Genomic DNA, 17,076 nt, shown 5'->3' on the forward strand with positions numbered 1-17,076 from the left:
AAAAACAAGTTAAGTCAGACTCAGTTGGTGGGTCGTTTGTTTCTTTCACATTTGTACATTTGTTTTTCTACGTTTTTTTCTTCATTTAAAAAAAATTCTTATTTATATTTGGTATCTGTATTCTGTTCATTGTTGTACTTATTTTTTTTCTAGAATACTTTGCCAATATGTTAATGAGAGGTAAGATCCTAGGAATAAAGGATGAAATTCTTAAAAACAAAAAGGTAAACACTTTCCCCTGGTTTCACAGAAATAGCATAAGCCTCTAGTCCAAGACTAAAATACATTTTTGAGCTGTTTTAACTGAAAGCAACTTGAACTGACATCTTAAAATATGTCAGTGCCATTGTTTTGTCTCAAGATGCACATCAGTAATGTTTTTTCTTCTTCTAAGGCATGTTTTTAAAGGGCCTTTACAAATACCCACACTTGCAGTCTTTGCACTTGACCACTTGTCTACTTGCACAATGTAGGTATTTCCTCTATTTGGCCCAAGTATTCAAGTAGGCGTGAAGACTGTGTGTAGCCTAGAACTTTTGATTACCCGATGGGACACACTTATAGTGAAACAAAAATGCAGGTGTTTACAGATTTTCAATTCTTTGCATTTTAAAATAAACAAATGTCTGGTTAGTAGTCCCTATGTAACAGAAGACACAATTTAAAATGATGGTGCTTCTAATTAAAAAGCAGTTGCAAATGTACAAAATACACATAGCCTACTCATCTTTGCACCAATATAATGACACTTTAACAATTAGTTTTTCTACCAAATTACATGTAATATTTAATTAATTTAACTTACAGTGGAATGTTGTCCTCGTCATCTTGTGATTCCTCGTCATCAGCTAACGCATGATGGGATATGCTTAGCCTAAAATACCGCTCTGATGCGGTTTTCAAGATAGTTTGCATTTAGTGTGTGTTCATTACACTGCGCTTTGTCACAATATAGTGCAATACAAAAATGCAACAATATGCATCTTGGATAGTGACAATCTGTTTTGAGTGTAGTTCACCCAAAATTACTGTCTGAGAAAAAAAAATTAAGTTTACAAAGTTTTAGTGTCAGTACTACATTTAACTACTATATAATGCAGAGTATAATGTATAATAATGCAATGGGGGAATATTTTTCAGTCCTGATAATGCCATATGTCCTGTTACCAATAAAATTGCAAGCATATTCATCTAAAACAATTCTATATTTTCAGCTTCAGAATCATGAATATTTTTTTTATTCTGGTGACTCTATTGTCCTGTGCTTTAGGTTTGCAGCACCAAGTCCAAACCTTTTCATTTCCACTCCCAATGTAATACCAAATGTAGCATTTTACTCAGCAGTAATTTCTTTTGCTAACCTTTTACCGTGTGTCTTGGAGTATTGCAATAATATCATATTGTGAGTTCAGTATCATGATATATTTTGAATCGTTACAACCCTAGCCCAAAAGCTTCTTAAATGCCCTAATTGAACAAAGGCCTGTTCCTGGCTTAATCTAAGCCCTGTCTGTGAAACCGGACCTTTGAGATTAATTTACTTAAAAGTTACTTTACTAGATGGATAGGTGAACATAAAAATGTAAACTCTGTGAATTAGTATGAAAACAAACTCAGTAAGGGATTTATTGTTCTGCTCCTCCTCCTTCCGTGAAGCTCCTCCTCCTTCAGTGAAGCTCCTCCCACTGCAATTCACCAATGAATGCTGGAATATTCCCATCAGCTACAAGTGAAGACGAGCATCAAACCATCAGGAAGAGCTGAAATCTGCAAAGACAGAGTTTATTGAAGGACAGTGAGAACATGAGAGATCCAGAACACTGCAGAATGAAACACACTGAAGAACAAAGAGGTTGGTGTTTATTCCTGATTCTTTATTAAAGCCACAGTATGTCAGTTTCGCCACTAGAAGTCGCTTATTCAAAACGTACTCGGTTACTAACGTAACCTCGGTTCTCTCTAGAGAGGAAACGAGTACTGCGTAAGTCTTACGCTAGGGGAAAATCTCTTTTCCGCGAGATACTGAAGCCAAAAATTATCCTTAATTTTGAAATAATGTAAAACGCGTTGCGGCAGCATGCAGACACAGGCGAGACGGCTTGTGCGCCTATTGGCTGCCCTGCGGCAACTGCAGCAGCCTATCGATAAGGCCTTTTCGTGACGTCAGCTCCAACGGGGGCGCTTCGCGCCCAATACGTCACGTCCCGCCAGAATGGGCGTGGTCTAGGGCTATAAATATAGCTTCGAGAGGCTAGCTCACTGGTTTTTCATCGCCGAAGCGAACCAGAGCGTGTGCAGGCACGGCAAGATATGCAGTACTCGTTTCCTCTCTAGAGAGAACCGAGGTTACGTTAGTAACCGAGTACGTTCTCTTACGAGAGGTACTCTCGTACTGCGTAAGTCTTACGCTAGGGGAAACAGTGTAAAACGCCGTGCATGCTAAGATCCAGCACCAAAGTCCCAAGGGCAAGTGCCCGGGCTCATATAGTACATGATCATAAGGGACTCACAGAGAGCCCAGGAAAGAGTGGCTAGAATAGCATCATTCCTGTAATAATATAACATCCTATAAGGAGCAGTTATACTGATGATGTGTCGTACAGTCAGGGCGACCCCCGGCCTGGACTGACGAATATAGTGGGTCTTACACACTGCCCATAGAGCTGCGCGATCAAACAGCGAGCATTTGCTCAAGCAGTTTCAGTATTCTGGCCCGAACACATCAGGGCAGACAGTACCGATTTTAGACCGAAAGCAGCTTAGCCTGCAAGGCGGGAACCTCTAGGTTATAAAACCTTATAAATGTAGACGGGGAGGCCCAGCCTGCCGCCATACAGATATCTTGCAAGGCAATCCCACTAGACCAAGCCCACGACGAGGCCACGCCTCTCGTGGAGTGTGCTCTGACTCCAAATGGGCACTGTAAGCCCTTAGAGGTATAAGCCAGCGCTATAGCATCAACTATCCAACTGGATAGGCTCTGTTTCGACACGGCAAGTCCCTTAGAACGTCCGTAGAGTGAAAACAAAGAGCTGCTCTGTCTGTCTGAAAACAGACGTGCGAGACACATAAGCTCTTAATGCCCTGACTGGGCAAAGGAAGCTTGCGTCTCCTTCCTCGTCAGAGACCGGTAGGGCTGACAGGGAATGACCTGCGCCCTAAACGGTGTGTTGAGGGATTTTGAAACATAACCGTGCTTAGGTTTGAGTATAACTCTTGAGTCATTAGGCCCAAACTCCATACACGTCGCGCTTACTGAGAGCGCGTGTAAGTCCCCTGTGCGCTTCACTGAAGCGAGAGCCAGAAGAAACACTGTCTTGAAAGACAGGTGTTTAAGATCAATCGTCTGTAAAGGCTCGAATGGGTCACCTTTCATGGCTTCCAGCACTGTAGAAAGGTTCCATACAGGGACTGAGGGAGGTCTGGGAGGATTCAGTCTCTTAGCTCCTCTAAGGAAGACGATGACTAAATCGTTCCGTCCTACTGACTGACCCAGCGTTGTTTTTGAGAACGCTGCTATGGCCGCCACATACACTTTGAGCGTGGAAGGGGTCCTGCCCTTGTCCAACAGCTCTTGTAGGAAGGAGAGAACCTCCGTCACCCCACAGTCTAGGGGCGACACGCCACAAGCTGTGCACCAGCTGGAGAACACTGACCATTTCGAGGAATAGAGACGTCGCATAGACGGAGCTCTAGCCTGCGTGATCGTGTTTAACACTCCGCTTGGGAGGTCAGCGGGTACCCGTTGATGGCCCAAACATGAAGGGACCACAGCTCTGGGCGCGGATGCCAAAACGAGCCCTTGGCCTGAGAGAGGAGGTCCCTCCTCACTGGCACTGGCCATGGGGCAGTGCTTGCTAGCTGCATCAGAACTGGGAACCAGGGTTGGTTTTTCCAGAACGGCGCTACGAGTAGCACTGAGCATCCTTCTCTGATCCGTTCTATCACCTGAGGCAGGAGAGAGACGGGAGGAAAGGCATAGAGCGGGCGGCGGGGCCATACGTGAGCCAGCGCGTCCCTGCTCTTGGAGAAAAATTCCAGACAGTGAGCGTTTTCTTGAGACGCGAACAGGTCTACTTCCGCTCTGCCGAATTTCTTCCACAGCAGCTGGACTGTCTGTGGGTGTAGAGGCCACTCGCCTGTCGGAACATTGTTCCTGGACAGTCTGTCCGGTCCTACGTTTAGGAGCCCTGGCACATGCGCTGCTCTCGGCGAGAGCAGGTTGCGCTGAGCCCACACCAGGAGGCGTTCTGTCAGCCTGTGCAGGTTTCGGGACCTGAGGCCGCCCTGGCGATTTATGTAGGACACCACTGACATGTTGTCCGAGCGGACCAGGACGTGGTGTCCTCGTATTTGGGGACAAAAACGCGTCAGTGCGTTGTCTACTGCCAACATTTCGAGGCAGTTTATGTGTAGAAGCTTCTCCCGTTCTGACCATTGGCCGAAGAACGGTCTGCCCTTGAGCAGTGCTCCCCATCCCAAGGTGGAGGCGTCCGTAGACACTACCTTCACACTCGAGGAAGTCCCCAGGCTAACACCTGATTGGTACAAGTCGTTTGCTTTCCAAGGTTTCAGAGCTGCGATGCATTTCTGATTGACCTTGAGACAAAGCAGACCGGAAGCCCACGCTCGGCGCGGTACTTGCGCTTTCAGCCAGAACTGTAGCGGGCGCATGCGAAGCAAGCCCAGCTGAAGTACTGATGATGCTGAGGCCATGAGACCTAGCATCCTCTGAAATTTCTTGAGCGGGACAGATGCGCCGCAGCGGAAAGAGCTCGCTGCGCGCTGAATGTCTAGTACGCGCTCTGGTGACAGTCGCGCTATCATAGACAGCGAGTCCAGTTCTGTGCCCAGAAAAGATATTATCTGTCTGGGAGACAGAGAACTCTTCGCCCAATTGACCCAGATTCTCGAGGTGATCGAGCAAAATGGTCCTGTGCTCTATGAGCACCGAGTGAGATTGAGCTAGAATCAGCCAATCGTCCAAGTAGTTCAATACTCGCATGCCCTGTAGTCTGAGGGGTGCGAGCGGCTAGAGACAAGCCGAACGGTAGGACTGAGCACTGATATGCCTGGCCCTCGAAGGCGAATCTCAAACGTCGCCTGTGACGTGACGCTATTTGTATTTGAAAATATGCGTCTTTCAGATCTATTGACACAAACCAATCTCCTCGGCGAATCTGCGTGAGGATTTTTCTGGTCGTGAGCATTCTGAACTGTTGCTTCGCAAGCACTCTGTTCAGTTGCCTTAGATCTAGTATGGGTCTGAGACCCCCGTCTTTTTTCAGTACCAGGAAGTATCTGCTGTATAGCCCTCCTTCACTCTGAGCTTGAGATAAAGGCTCTATGGCCCCTTTGCTCAACAGTTTCAAAATTTCGGCTCGAAGTAGGTGGTGCTACTTCTGTTTTTACCGTAGCTTCGACGCGCGTCACATAGCGGCGAGGGCGTCGGCGAAACTGTAGCGAATAGCCTCTTTCTATAATGTCTAGCACCCACTTCAAAACCCCCGGGTAGCCTTGCCCATGCATCTGCACGAATGGCTAGGGGCTGAATGCGGAGCGCGCTCTGGTCGCTCAGCGACAGAGGGGCTTCGGTGTGCTGTAACATAAGCGTCGCGCTTCGAGGCAGGGGGCGCGCTGATAACAGCGGGCAGATTGCCCGCGCTCGACTCCTTTGCGGTGGTCAACCGAGAGGGGAGGGCTGGGCGAGTCCCGTAGGACCTGTCATGTCTATGTGTGAATGTGGGCGCGGGATAGCGGGCACATTTACAACACTGAGAGCATTGTCCGCCTGAGCAGAGCGAATGCACGTTGGTTTTGTTTTTACAGAAACCTTGAGATATGCGGAACGTAGTGTTTGTGGGCACTGGGCAGTGGGCACATTTACCACGTTTAATGCGCAATCGACCTGGGTCGATTTCATGTGCGCGAGCCCTGTGTGACGGGCTGTGTTTGTGTGTAGGAATGAGCACTGGGCAGTGGGCATTTCGTCTACATTCGTAACACCATCGGCCGTGGCCGGGACACCAGAAAATACACTCTTATGGGATTTATCTGGGTAGCCGTAAAAGCGGCGTTTGTGTGCAGGCAAGCGGGCTGCTTCGCCGACTTGTTTACTGCAGAATACACTGGAACAGTCGCATTTACTGGAACTGAACGAGCGAGAAGTTGCCATAGAAACAGAGAGCGTCAACATGCTGGCGTTTGTTTGCAGGCGTGCGTGTATTACAGCAGGCTTGTTCACTGCAATATTGACATTTCCAGTCGTCTGAACTTCAGAGGCGGAAACCATAGAAACAGAGTTTGGGTGCAGGCGAGCGGGTTGTACCACGCGCTCGTTGGCTGCAAAATACACATCTGCAGTCGCCTTTTCAGGGAACTGCCAGAGCGAGAATTGACGGCAAAAATTTGTTTTGCCGGTAGACCCGGGATTCGATTGCGGGTCTCTCGCGCGAAAACCTGATGATCTACCACTGGACCACAGAGGAAGACACATAGACATTCAGTAGCGCGAGTATTATCAAAGAGCGTCAACATGCTGGCGTTTGATTGCAGGCGTGCGTGCAAAACAACAGGCTCGCTCACTGCAATATTGACATTTCCAGTCACCTGAACTTAAGAGGGGAATGAGAAATGTGTCAGGAGTGGAGGTCGGCCCGGCCGCAGCGGGGCTAAAACACCCTTTTCTCCTTTCGCCAGTGACGCACGGGAACCATAGAAACGGTGTTTGGGTGCAGGCGAGCGGGTTGTACCGCGCGCTCGTTGGCTGCAAAATGCACATCTGCAGTCGCCTTTCAGGGAACTGACAGAGCGACGCATTGGCGTCATAATATATCTGCCGTTAGACCGGGATTCGAACCCCGGTCTCTCGTGCGAAAAACCTAAGATTCCGCCACTGAGCCACAGGGGGGAACACAAAGGTGTATAGATGCGTGAGCATATAAGAGAGCGTCAACATGTTTTCTTCGGCGTTTGCTTGCAAGCGTGCGTGTTACAACAGGCTCGTTTGCTGCAATATTGATATTTCCAGTCGCCTAATCAGGGAACTGAGTTCTCTTTTCGCCGGTGAGTGACGCGTGAATGGGGCGCAAGGGCAGGGTAGCTTTCTTGTAACGTAAAGAAAAACTAACCCCGATCGTCCGCTTCCAGCCTCCCTTGTGAACGGCGCAGTTTGCGCGGCTCGAACAGAGGGAGAGAGAAAGCTAGCCCCGTGACCGTCCGCTCCTGACATCCCCTGTGAACGGCGCGGTTTGCGCGGCTCGAACAGAGGGAGAGCAGGTATCATCCCCCAAGCAGGCAAGGCAAGCGGGCGAACCGGCGAGCTTTGCGGGTTGGGGGGGGGCGGAGGAGCAGTCTCGGAGAAGGATGCCAGGTGAGTCCTCAGAGTCACCATAGGCAGTAACTGGCTCGCAGTGAGGGCGGTCGCCGTCAGCGAGCGCGAGAGCTTGCGTGATCCTCAGGAAAGGGGCGTCTTGAAAAAGACGCCCGGCTCTTTTAGTGCAATGAGAGTGTGTGTCGCGGCGGCGAGCACACACACATACACAAAACACAGTAGCAGAGAAAGGATATAACGCCGGATAGCGCAGCAGGAAGGCGACTGAAGGCGGCGCGGCCAGCGGCTTCAGAGTGTCGACTCGTCCCGCTGAAAGGCTTCTTCAGACGTCGCGGCTTCTCTCCGGATCCAGCGATGCGAGAGCTTCGCTGAAGAGATGAAAAATCAGTGAGCTAGCCTCTCGAAGCTATATTTATAGCCCTAGACCACGCCCATTCTGGCGGGACGTGACGTATTGGGCGCGAAGCGCCCCCATTGGAGCTGACGTCACGAAAAGGCCTTATCGATAGGCTGCTGCAGTTGCCGCAGGGCAGCCAATAGGCGCACAAGCCGTCTCGCCTGTGTCTGCATGCTGCCGCAACGCGTTTTACATTATTTCAAAATTAAGGATAATTTTTGGCTTCAGTATCTCGCGGAAAAGAGATTTTCCCCTAGCGTAAGACTTACGCAGTACGAGAGTACCTCTCGTAAGAGAACAAAGGCTTAGCTTGATGATGCCGTGAATGAGCGTGGAATCATTGGAGGTGTCGTCTTCACTTCCACAGCCGATGTAAAACAATCCGACGGGACTCAGGCAGAAATCATGTTAATGAGCTAATGTATTATAGTTTTATTAACATTACGGACCGAGAGCCGAGGCAGCTGGAGCGATTGCTAATCAGAGACACCTGCGCGACACACGGCCTCGCGTTCCATTGACAACAGCGGAGCTTTTATTATTAGATTAATTCGATTAATTGTTCCTTTCGTTCATGCATGTGTTGGGTAACAGCGGTGGTTAAAACTAGGGATGGGCATTTTTAAAAAATATTGTATTCGAATATTTAGGCTCATAAAAATCGAATATTCGTTTATTTAAATTAAGTTCGTATATTTTAAATAACGAGAAAGCCGTTATTTTTTAAGTTAAGTAAAAAAAAAAAAAAAAAATCTATATTTCTGAGCAAGCTTACAATTAGACAATATACACATCAAGCTTACTATATAGCCTATCTTAACGTTTTCTTTTAGTTGAAAACATTAAAACAATATGTGTAAACAAAAAATATAAAGAACAAAAGCATTTGAGCTCAAGCAGCGCGAACGAAAAAAAACGCTAATAAAACAGACTGCACAGTTATCGTACAGATCGTATGCACTCGAGTCAGCACTCAGCATATGGTTATCGTGTTTATATTGTTTCATGTTGAGAAAAACAATAATATCCACATGCTCGAGTGAGAAAACGCGTTGCGCTGACAGACGTTGCAGAGACTCTAAAAGCACTTTGGGTTTTCTGTTCTTATTAACCTGTCTCCCTCAACCAAACTTAAAGGAAGTATATGTCTCACAATAATTTTGCTATCAGAAAATATCATATCTGATCACTCGCGCTACAGCTGAGTTTACCTGCAGTCGTTAATGCAGTGATGGACAGCTGTCTTTCCTCGGTCGACTGCTGTTTGGATTTCATGTGATTTCTCATTGTGGTGGTGATATTATGATATCCGTTTCATTAATTAATTTGATTAAAAGTACTTCCATTTTGTAATATAATTTTCATCTAACGGTAAGTAATTCCAAACTTCGCGAGGCTGACGACGACATTATGTGATCAAATACCATCCACTTGTTAAACACGCTCCACCCAGTGCATTTAATTATAACTGCGAGTTAGTGATTGGGATTTATCATGAGCCCCTTTCACACAGCGCTTTGAACCCGGCAAATTGCCGGCAAATTGCCAGAGCGCCTTCTGTGTGAACGCAAACTCGACCCGGGATTTATGCCGGGATCGATGCCGGGTCGGGACCTAGTAACATTGCCGTGTTCAGTCCCGGAACGCGCGCTGTGTGAACAAAAGCCGTAATAATGCCGTGTCGTAGTGATGACGCTGAAGCGCGGGATCGTTCGCCAGCTGTGAAACGGTACGTAAAGCGCAATTTTATAATCGAATCAGAGAGAGAAATGCACAAGCGTGGTTTCTCGAGAGAGAGATCGCAGCTCATAAGCAAACTTAAGACGCTGCTGAGATTACAAGTCACATCGATGTCACGTGTCTTTACGGCATTTTTACGGGTTGTGTGTGAACGCACTCTCTGATTCCGGAAAATCACTGGCAGTGTGAATGAACCAAAATCAAACGAACCCGGGTCAAATCCCGGGTCACTTTATCCGTGTATTTTCCGGAATCTCTGTGTGAAAGGGGCTATGGATTCACTGCATTAACGGCCAGCAAAGCAACGTAGTAAAATTCTAATAGTATTTTATTTTTCGAATAATAATTACGCATCGAATATTTGTGCACATCCCTAGTTAAAACAATCGTACTAAACACATTTGAGTATGTTGAAACTTATGTAATGTCGTTACTCTGTGCGTTCACTCGGTAGCTGCTATGAGACACTTGTTGCACAGTGTTATAAGCTAGATCGATATCAGAGTATCATATTAATAAAAGCTGGATGACTTGTGTTGCTAAATGTCACACAGTTATTTTAAAGAGATGGTTGATTATGATTTCACTTTTCTAACTGTAGTTAGTGTGTAATGTTGCTGTTTGAGCATAAACAACATTTGCAAAGTTGCAATGCTCAAAGTTCAAAGCAAAGTTAGATATTTTCTTTTAAAGAAATTGCTTTTTAAGTCTACAACAAACGGCTGATGGGGACTACACGACATTCCTCCCTAAAATTTACATGATCCCCGCCCCCGGAACACGAATTATAGATTATCAAGACTAATGGCTCGTTTCCACTGAGCAGTACGGTACGGTACAGTACGGTACGGTTCGGGTCTGTTAACCATGATCTGGCTAGCGTTTCCACTGCCAACAGTACCCTTACTTGATAGGCGTGGTGTTTCGATCGACGTCATTTTCGCGCGAAGAAGAACATAGTAAACTACAATGGATGACATATACAGCAGATCTTGTTCTTGCTCCTCGACATGTTTGTCACAAGAAGACAAGCGCCGACATTAGGCTTTTCTCAATATTAAGTACGCAAAGTTTGTACTTGCCATGTGCGACTCACTCCTACATGCAAATGGTACAGCGCGTTCTTAAAAGCCTCACTCAGCTCGCTCTGCTACTCATCTCTGTTACTCTGTATGTACAATTTTAAGCAACAATAAAACGAAATATGTTATAAAACACTACTCTGCCTCTTTTCGTTTTCATTTAAATAAATTAAACATTATAGGGACACAAATGTGGTTCATGCGCAACGCATATTGATTATTCACTGCACGTTATACGTTATTCTATTTATAACAAAACGAAATTTAAAACACAACCCTAACGTTACCTCTTTTCGTTTAAATAATAAAAAAAATTACACATTACAGGCAATATATGCATTTGTACAAATGTTGCAATAAACATCAGTGATAATCTTGTAATAAGAAAATGACAAGAAACCATATTTCTTTTTGTAAAATTTCAGTTTTATCAATAATAGCCAATATAAAAGTTTAAGTAAAGTGGTTAAGTGGTACGGTACGGTTCGGCTTTTTGGTACCATTCTCAACTTTTGGCAGTGGAAACGCAAATAAAAGGGTACCGACCCGTACCGTACCGTACCGCTCGGTGGAAACGCGCCATAATATGCTAATCAATGACTAGAAGATAACTACACATCAGCAACATAAACTCACCAACTAACCATTCAGAAATTTTGTCTACATGTTGTCACTTCTTCTTGAGTCTCTCCATCTTTGTCTGAATCCGGTTTGAACATAAAAGACTAAAAGTTTTTGAAATTGTCAGTGCGTGTCTGTGTGAGTGCAAGCTGTTGAAGCTCCGCCCTCTGTGCTGGGAGCAGCAGCTCATTTGCATTTAAAGGGACAGACATAAAAACGGTGTGTTTTTGCTCACCCTCAAAAAGTAAGTTAAAACTTTAACATGCTGTATAAAAATATCTGTGGGGTATTTTGAGCTAAAACTTCACGCACGCCAAATACCAGCACCCGCCATTTTTAAAAAGCCTGTGTAAACACACAGATTATAGCCTTTATATTTACTCCAGAAACTAACTCTATGAACATGTAAAACAGTGGCAGATGGAGCTCTTAATCTTTACGCTGAGGAGAAAATCCAACGCAACTTTGAGGAGACCAAGAGAAACATGATTATGTATTTCTGCTCAGCAACACTAGACATCAAACACACGACATACGCTAATAACTTTTCACTACTGTCTTCTTTCTATGCATAAGAGTTCTATCTAATGAGGTATTAGACAGAACCATTAGAAAGATCGTAAACTAATGAACACAGAGAGTCCGAGCACTGTGGCTCTGGCGTTCTTAGCGCCGTCAAAATAAAAGTCACAACAAGCGCGGCTTACGTCACTTCAGAGTTCCTACTGGCGCTGTGAATGCAGGAAAACGTTCCCTAGGATAGCCATTGGTTCTCGGGGAAACCATCCTGGTGGCTAGTCCCGAGAACTACCCTGGTGCAAAATTCCCTATTGGTGTTGTCTCTAAGGCATGGTAAAAACATGGTACTCGCTGTAATTCAAGAAAACAAGGGATTCAAACAATAACACTGTGATGTCCTTAAATTAATAAAAATTCGCCAGATTTAGCCATGTCTTGCTAGTTTTCATCGATTGTCCCCTTTGCAGGTTGATGTTAAGGACATACACAACACAAGAATAATAAAAAAGCAAAAAAACTGTTAAATAAATGTTCAAAATTTTGATTCAACGTTAACCATATTTTCAGCTTTGTTGAGAAACCACAATGGCCTGTTATTTGTTTTAATTCTTTGTGTGGAGCTATATAACAATGATTAATTTTCTGTCAGTGAAGTTATCCAAACAGTTGCTCACATGTCTAATCAAACACAAAATGATATTAACGTGTCTTTAGTGTTTCCATGGTTTTTGTTAAATCGAGGGTAATGTGGATATGACATCACTGACATGCGACGAAATGAGACGGGCCGTTACACGAGTTAAAATTGCTGATTTCTCTGGATTTAAACGTTGTTGGAAACATTTGGGATTATGTAAGTACACAAGTCAACAAATAACACTGTTTTAGTGTTTTGGGGATATTTTCATCTAAAAATCATACATATTGTGCCTTTAATGAGGCTGAACAACATAGTTATAAAGCAGTTCATCAGATTTAGTATTTGTAGTTGGAAAAAAACCCGTAAGAAACAGTTTAATTGATAAATATTATCGGGGAATAAATATCATGTTCACATTTTACTTGTTTTTTTACTCAAACTTTAAACACACCAACATTAAACAATATTGAGAATGGCAGATTTAGCATAAATCAATCAACCTGTTATATAGTTTTTGATAAACTTACGATAAAGTTATTACTCTTGTAACTTCGGTAACGGGGGTTGATGAATGCACTCAACATTACAATGGATTGAGATTATTTTCCCATCATACTCTAGAAAGAGATCAAATGATGTCACCTCCTGGGTGTCGCAATTTTAAGAAATGCTTTGTTTTTAAAAAAGGAAGGGAATTGTGTTGTAACCGTGTTGAGTGAAAAATGTTGGGTAGCTAATTAATTGTAACAACATTGGCTCATAATTGGAACATTTGCATTAAAATAAATTAAATATCCATCTGAGACAGTCAGAACTGTAGCACTATTATATTTGTTTTTTTAATGTTAGATAATTGTGGAGTTGATGAAATATTTAATAGATCTCACTACAGAAACATGGGGTTTGGGCCTATTAGTAATAACTGGAAGATGAATGCATGGAAAGAGATTTATAAAAATGCATCAATTATCATGATTTAATGTAGACCTTGTCTGCTTTCTCTTTTTAAGGATTTATTAAAATGTAACTTTCTTCCTTTAATCTCAGAGGTGACGCTGGAGAATGAGGAGGAGGAGAAACATCATGTCAAAACTAATGATAACATTCACTCGCAGAATGAAAGTATTTCTTTACAAAGAGACAAGAAATGTCACACGTGCCGTCAGTGCGGAAAGAGTTTCACATGGAAACCGAGTCTTGAGATTCACATGAGGATCCACACTGGAGAGAAACCGTTCACATGTGATCAGTGCGGAATGAGTTTTACACAACAAGGGACACTTAAGGAACACATGAGGATCCACACTGGAGAGAAACCGCATCAATGTGATCAATGTGGTAAAACATTTTTGAGGGCTTCAGGCCTGAAGATCCACCTGACAGTTCATTCACAGGAGAAACCACATTCATGTTCTTTGTGTGGAAAGAGTTTTTCACTTTTGCACTGTTTAAAACTACATCAGAAAACACATACTGGTGAAAAAACATATGTGTGCTTTGAGTGTGGAAAGAGTTTTGTTAGAGCTGGACATTTGAAACTGCACCAGAGGATCCACACTGGAGAGAAACCTTACAAGTGTTCACACTGCGATAAGAGATTCAATCAGTCAGGAACATTGAAATCACACGAGAGGATCCACACTGGAGAGAAACCGTATCACTGCACTGCATGTGGGAAGAGCTTCAGCCAATCATCTGCTCTACACAGTCACACAAAAAACAATCACAGCAAGTAGATCATCTTCAGATCCAGCACTTTCAAGTGTGAAGCTTCATCCTCACCAAACGTGACACAGTAACACCTCTGAGCAAAAAGATCTCTTCAGAATCAGGGTATGTTTACACAACTACAATGTACTAAAACTGAAAAAAAAATCTGTGTTTTTGCACATACTGACAAAAATGTTGTCAAAATGATTCCCGTTCACACGGATCCTCAAATGACTGAAAACGCTGTATTCTGCTGCCAGGCCAGTAGTGGGCGATGTCACTTTGTAAAGAAACACTACGCATCTATAGACTGAACACGTAATACGCATGCGCATGATGCTACCGTTTTTCACAGATTCACGGTTTTGTAGTGTACATGGAGGTGATGATGGTATTATTTTAAAAACTTGCACTTAAAAAAAAAAAAGTTTGTTTCATGCCCCCAAAACACTGTTGTCATGTAAATGAACGGCTAAAACGCATTAAAAGTGTTTAGTTGAAACCATGTCGGCGGGTAAATGACCCCTTAATATGCCCTAACCAGCCACAATGATCGACAGGTGAATAAAGTTCATCTTCAAGACCAGCAGTTTCAACTGTGAGATTCAGATCAACTCAAAGATTTATTTTTGTTTACACTTTTATAAATCTCTTCCGTTACCTCATAGTGGAAAAAAATCTTTCCTTTTCATTGAATCCCTCCATTGTCTGGCTTATGCTACTCAAAGCAATGTCTGAAACTTTGTATTTTGAACACTTTAGTTGTTTGCCTTTTCATGATGACTCTATTCCTCATTTGTAAGTCGCTTTGGATAAAGGCGTCTGCTAAATGACTAAATTTAAATGAAAGTAGAAGGTTTTTACAGGTTCAAACTGTTCTTGCTCAAGAAGCTGAAGAAGAGGCTGATTTATTTTTAACTTGTTGTTCATCGTTTGTAAACCAACTAGTTATTCTTCCTGTTAGTGTATTTAGAAAACACAGATGTAAGAAATACTGTCATGTCGGTTTGACCTTTAACTGGCCACCTTTATTCTCTTGAGATGCTATGCTATCGTGTTAGTCAATAGAAATCTCTGTCGTTTGTATCCACTTTTACTTTTTGTATTTGCTTCACCAAGTATTAAACTTTTGTTGTCAATTTACATCGATCTAAATCTAAAATCCATGTATTATAATTTCTTTTGGGGCTTTTTTTAAAATGTCTCTATGAAGCTTTTAAATGCCTAATAAAATATTTCACCCCACACATGACTGAGATGGCTGTCTGTCTACATCAGCAACTGTTCTACCCTTACCCTTATTAAACAGCATTTATTTAATTCATCTGTGATAAACCATGTTCCATATAAAAAACACGTAGTTAAGTCAAACTCAATTGGTGGGTTATTTGTTTCTTGCAAATTTGTACATTTTTGCAAGAAACAAAAAAAAAACCTAAATAGTAAGTTTTTTGATATGGTAGATGCAAGATGGCGCCGCGGATGGCCGCCTCGGTGTGGAGCTCTCCAGTTATTGTGTTGTTATTGTTTATTTGTTCTGTGTTTAGTCATTCTTTTTTTAACAGTTTCACCAAAGACAAACTACTGCACATTAGTAAACACATACCAGACAACTTTTTTACAGTTTTTGATTATTCAGACGTTTTGCTGGACATTCTCGTCGGAGGGGCAACGGTGTTCGCGCGGTCAGACGCAAGCGAGGCGGCTCGCTGGTTAAACTCTGCGAGCGCGGCCTCCGCACTGCACCACCCAGTTTTCACCTTGCGAATCTCTGATCCCTTCCTAACTGTACGTTCACACCGCCGCCGACTTGAGCTTCCAAAGTTACCGGAAGTCATTCATTTTCAATGGAAGCTGGCTTCTCTCAGCTGCAAGAAGCATCAAATCCATCGGCGTCGCGTTTTTAGCGTCAGTAATGAGCTATGACGCGGTTCAGTGGCAAGCAGCGGCAAAACGCCAGAAACCAATCAGAATATAGACGTCCTTCGCGCTGGCTGATTCCGGAGAAACATACGATGTAAACTTTCGTTCCTACCAAAACATTAGTTCCGAGAAAATGGAGGAGAAGCTGATCATCGCCGTTGCTGGGTTTCTTATCATTATCGGATTAATTGCACAGTTTAACCATAGAGTGAAAGTTTATCATTTGCATGTGTTTTTAAGTCCTGTCAGTTTAACAGGGCGCGCTTGACAGGGCATATATAAGAACGAGCAGAGAGAGAGAGAGAGCGCGCACTCACAATTATTAATAATAATAATAATAATAGCTAATTATTGTTTTTTTCCCGACCAAATGTGACCAAAACGGTTATAAAAATGCTGTCATTATAACATTTCATGGTGTGACACAGACTTCAGAGTGGCCAAAGCGTCAACAAGCTTCCCCGTACTTTTTGACAAGCGTCCTTGACAGGGCTGCCAGAGCTTCTTTGCAGCTCAAGTCGGCGGCGGTGTGAACGTACAGTAACAAAACGGACAAACTTCTTCTCCTCACCCGCACTAACAAGGATTTTTTTAAACTCTGCTTCTCTGAAACCTGGCTGAGTGAAGCCATACCGGACAACGCACTACATCTGCCGGGCTTCTAGCTGTTCCAAGCGGATTGCATCGCAGAGCTAACGGGGAAAACGAGAGGTGGTGGATTGTTTCTACGTTAACAGAAGTTGGTGTTCAGATGTAACAACGCTAAAGATGTGCTCTCCTAACTTAGAGGCCCATTTCATAAACTGTAAACCTTTCTACTCGCCGTGGGAGTTTTCCTCTTTCATCCTCGTGAATGTGTACATCCCTCCAGACACGCGTGTGAGCGCAGCGCTACAACAGCTGGCTGAACAAATAGCTGAAACGGAACAAAGGTACCCAGACTCTCTTTTAATTATTCTTGGGGATTTTAACAAAGCAAATCTCTCCCGTGAACTGTCAAAATACAGACAGCACGTTACATGTCCCACCAGAGACAGTCATATACTGGACCACTGTTACATCACAATAAAGAAAGCATCCACGAGCCTTCTTCAGCATCTCCCTAAATACT

General features: G+C 43.7%; 1 protein-coding gene across 4 annotated transcripts in view; it reads left to right on the forward strand.

The window, feature by feature from the left end:
• Positions 1-15,289, forward strand: part of LOC309476225 (uncharacterized protein) — a 34,552-nt gene extending 19,263 nt beyond the window's left edge. The window contains exons 3-5 of one of the 4 annotated variants that reach the window (XR_014197972.1): positions 154-224; positions 395-1,852; positions 11,301-13,452. Coding sequence is in view for 2 of the 4 variants with exons in the window: in XM_082139495.1 (XP_081995621.1) it covers positions 1,804-1,852; positions 13,380-14,068 (738 nt within the window). In the remaining 2 variants the exon portion in view is untranslated. Of the gene's footprint in view, positions 1-153; positions 1,853-11,300 lie in introns of all 4 variants that reach the window. The other 3 variants (XR_014197973.1, XM_082139495.1, XM_082139494.1) reach the window with 3 other exon arrangements.
• The last annotated feature ends 1,787 nt before the right edge of the window (positions 15,290-17,076 follow it).

Source organism: Leuciscus leuciscus (genome assembly GCF_965113295.1).
Source record: "Leuciscus leuciscus genome assembly, chromosome: 15".
Lineage (NCBI taxonomy): Eukaryota > Metazoa > Chordata > Actinopteri > Cypriniformes > Leuciscidae > Leuciscus > Leuciscus leuciscus.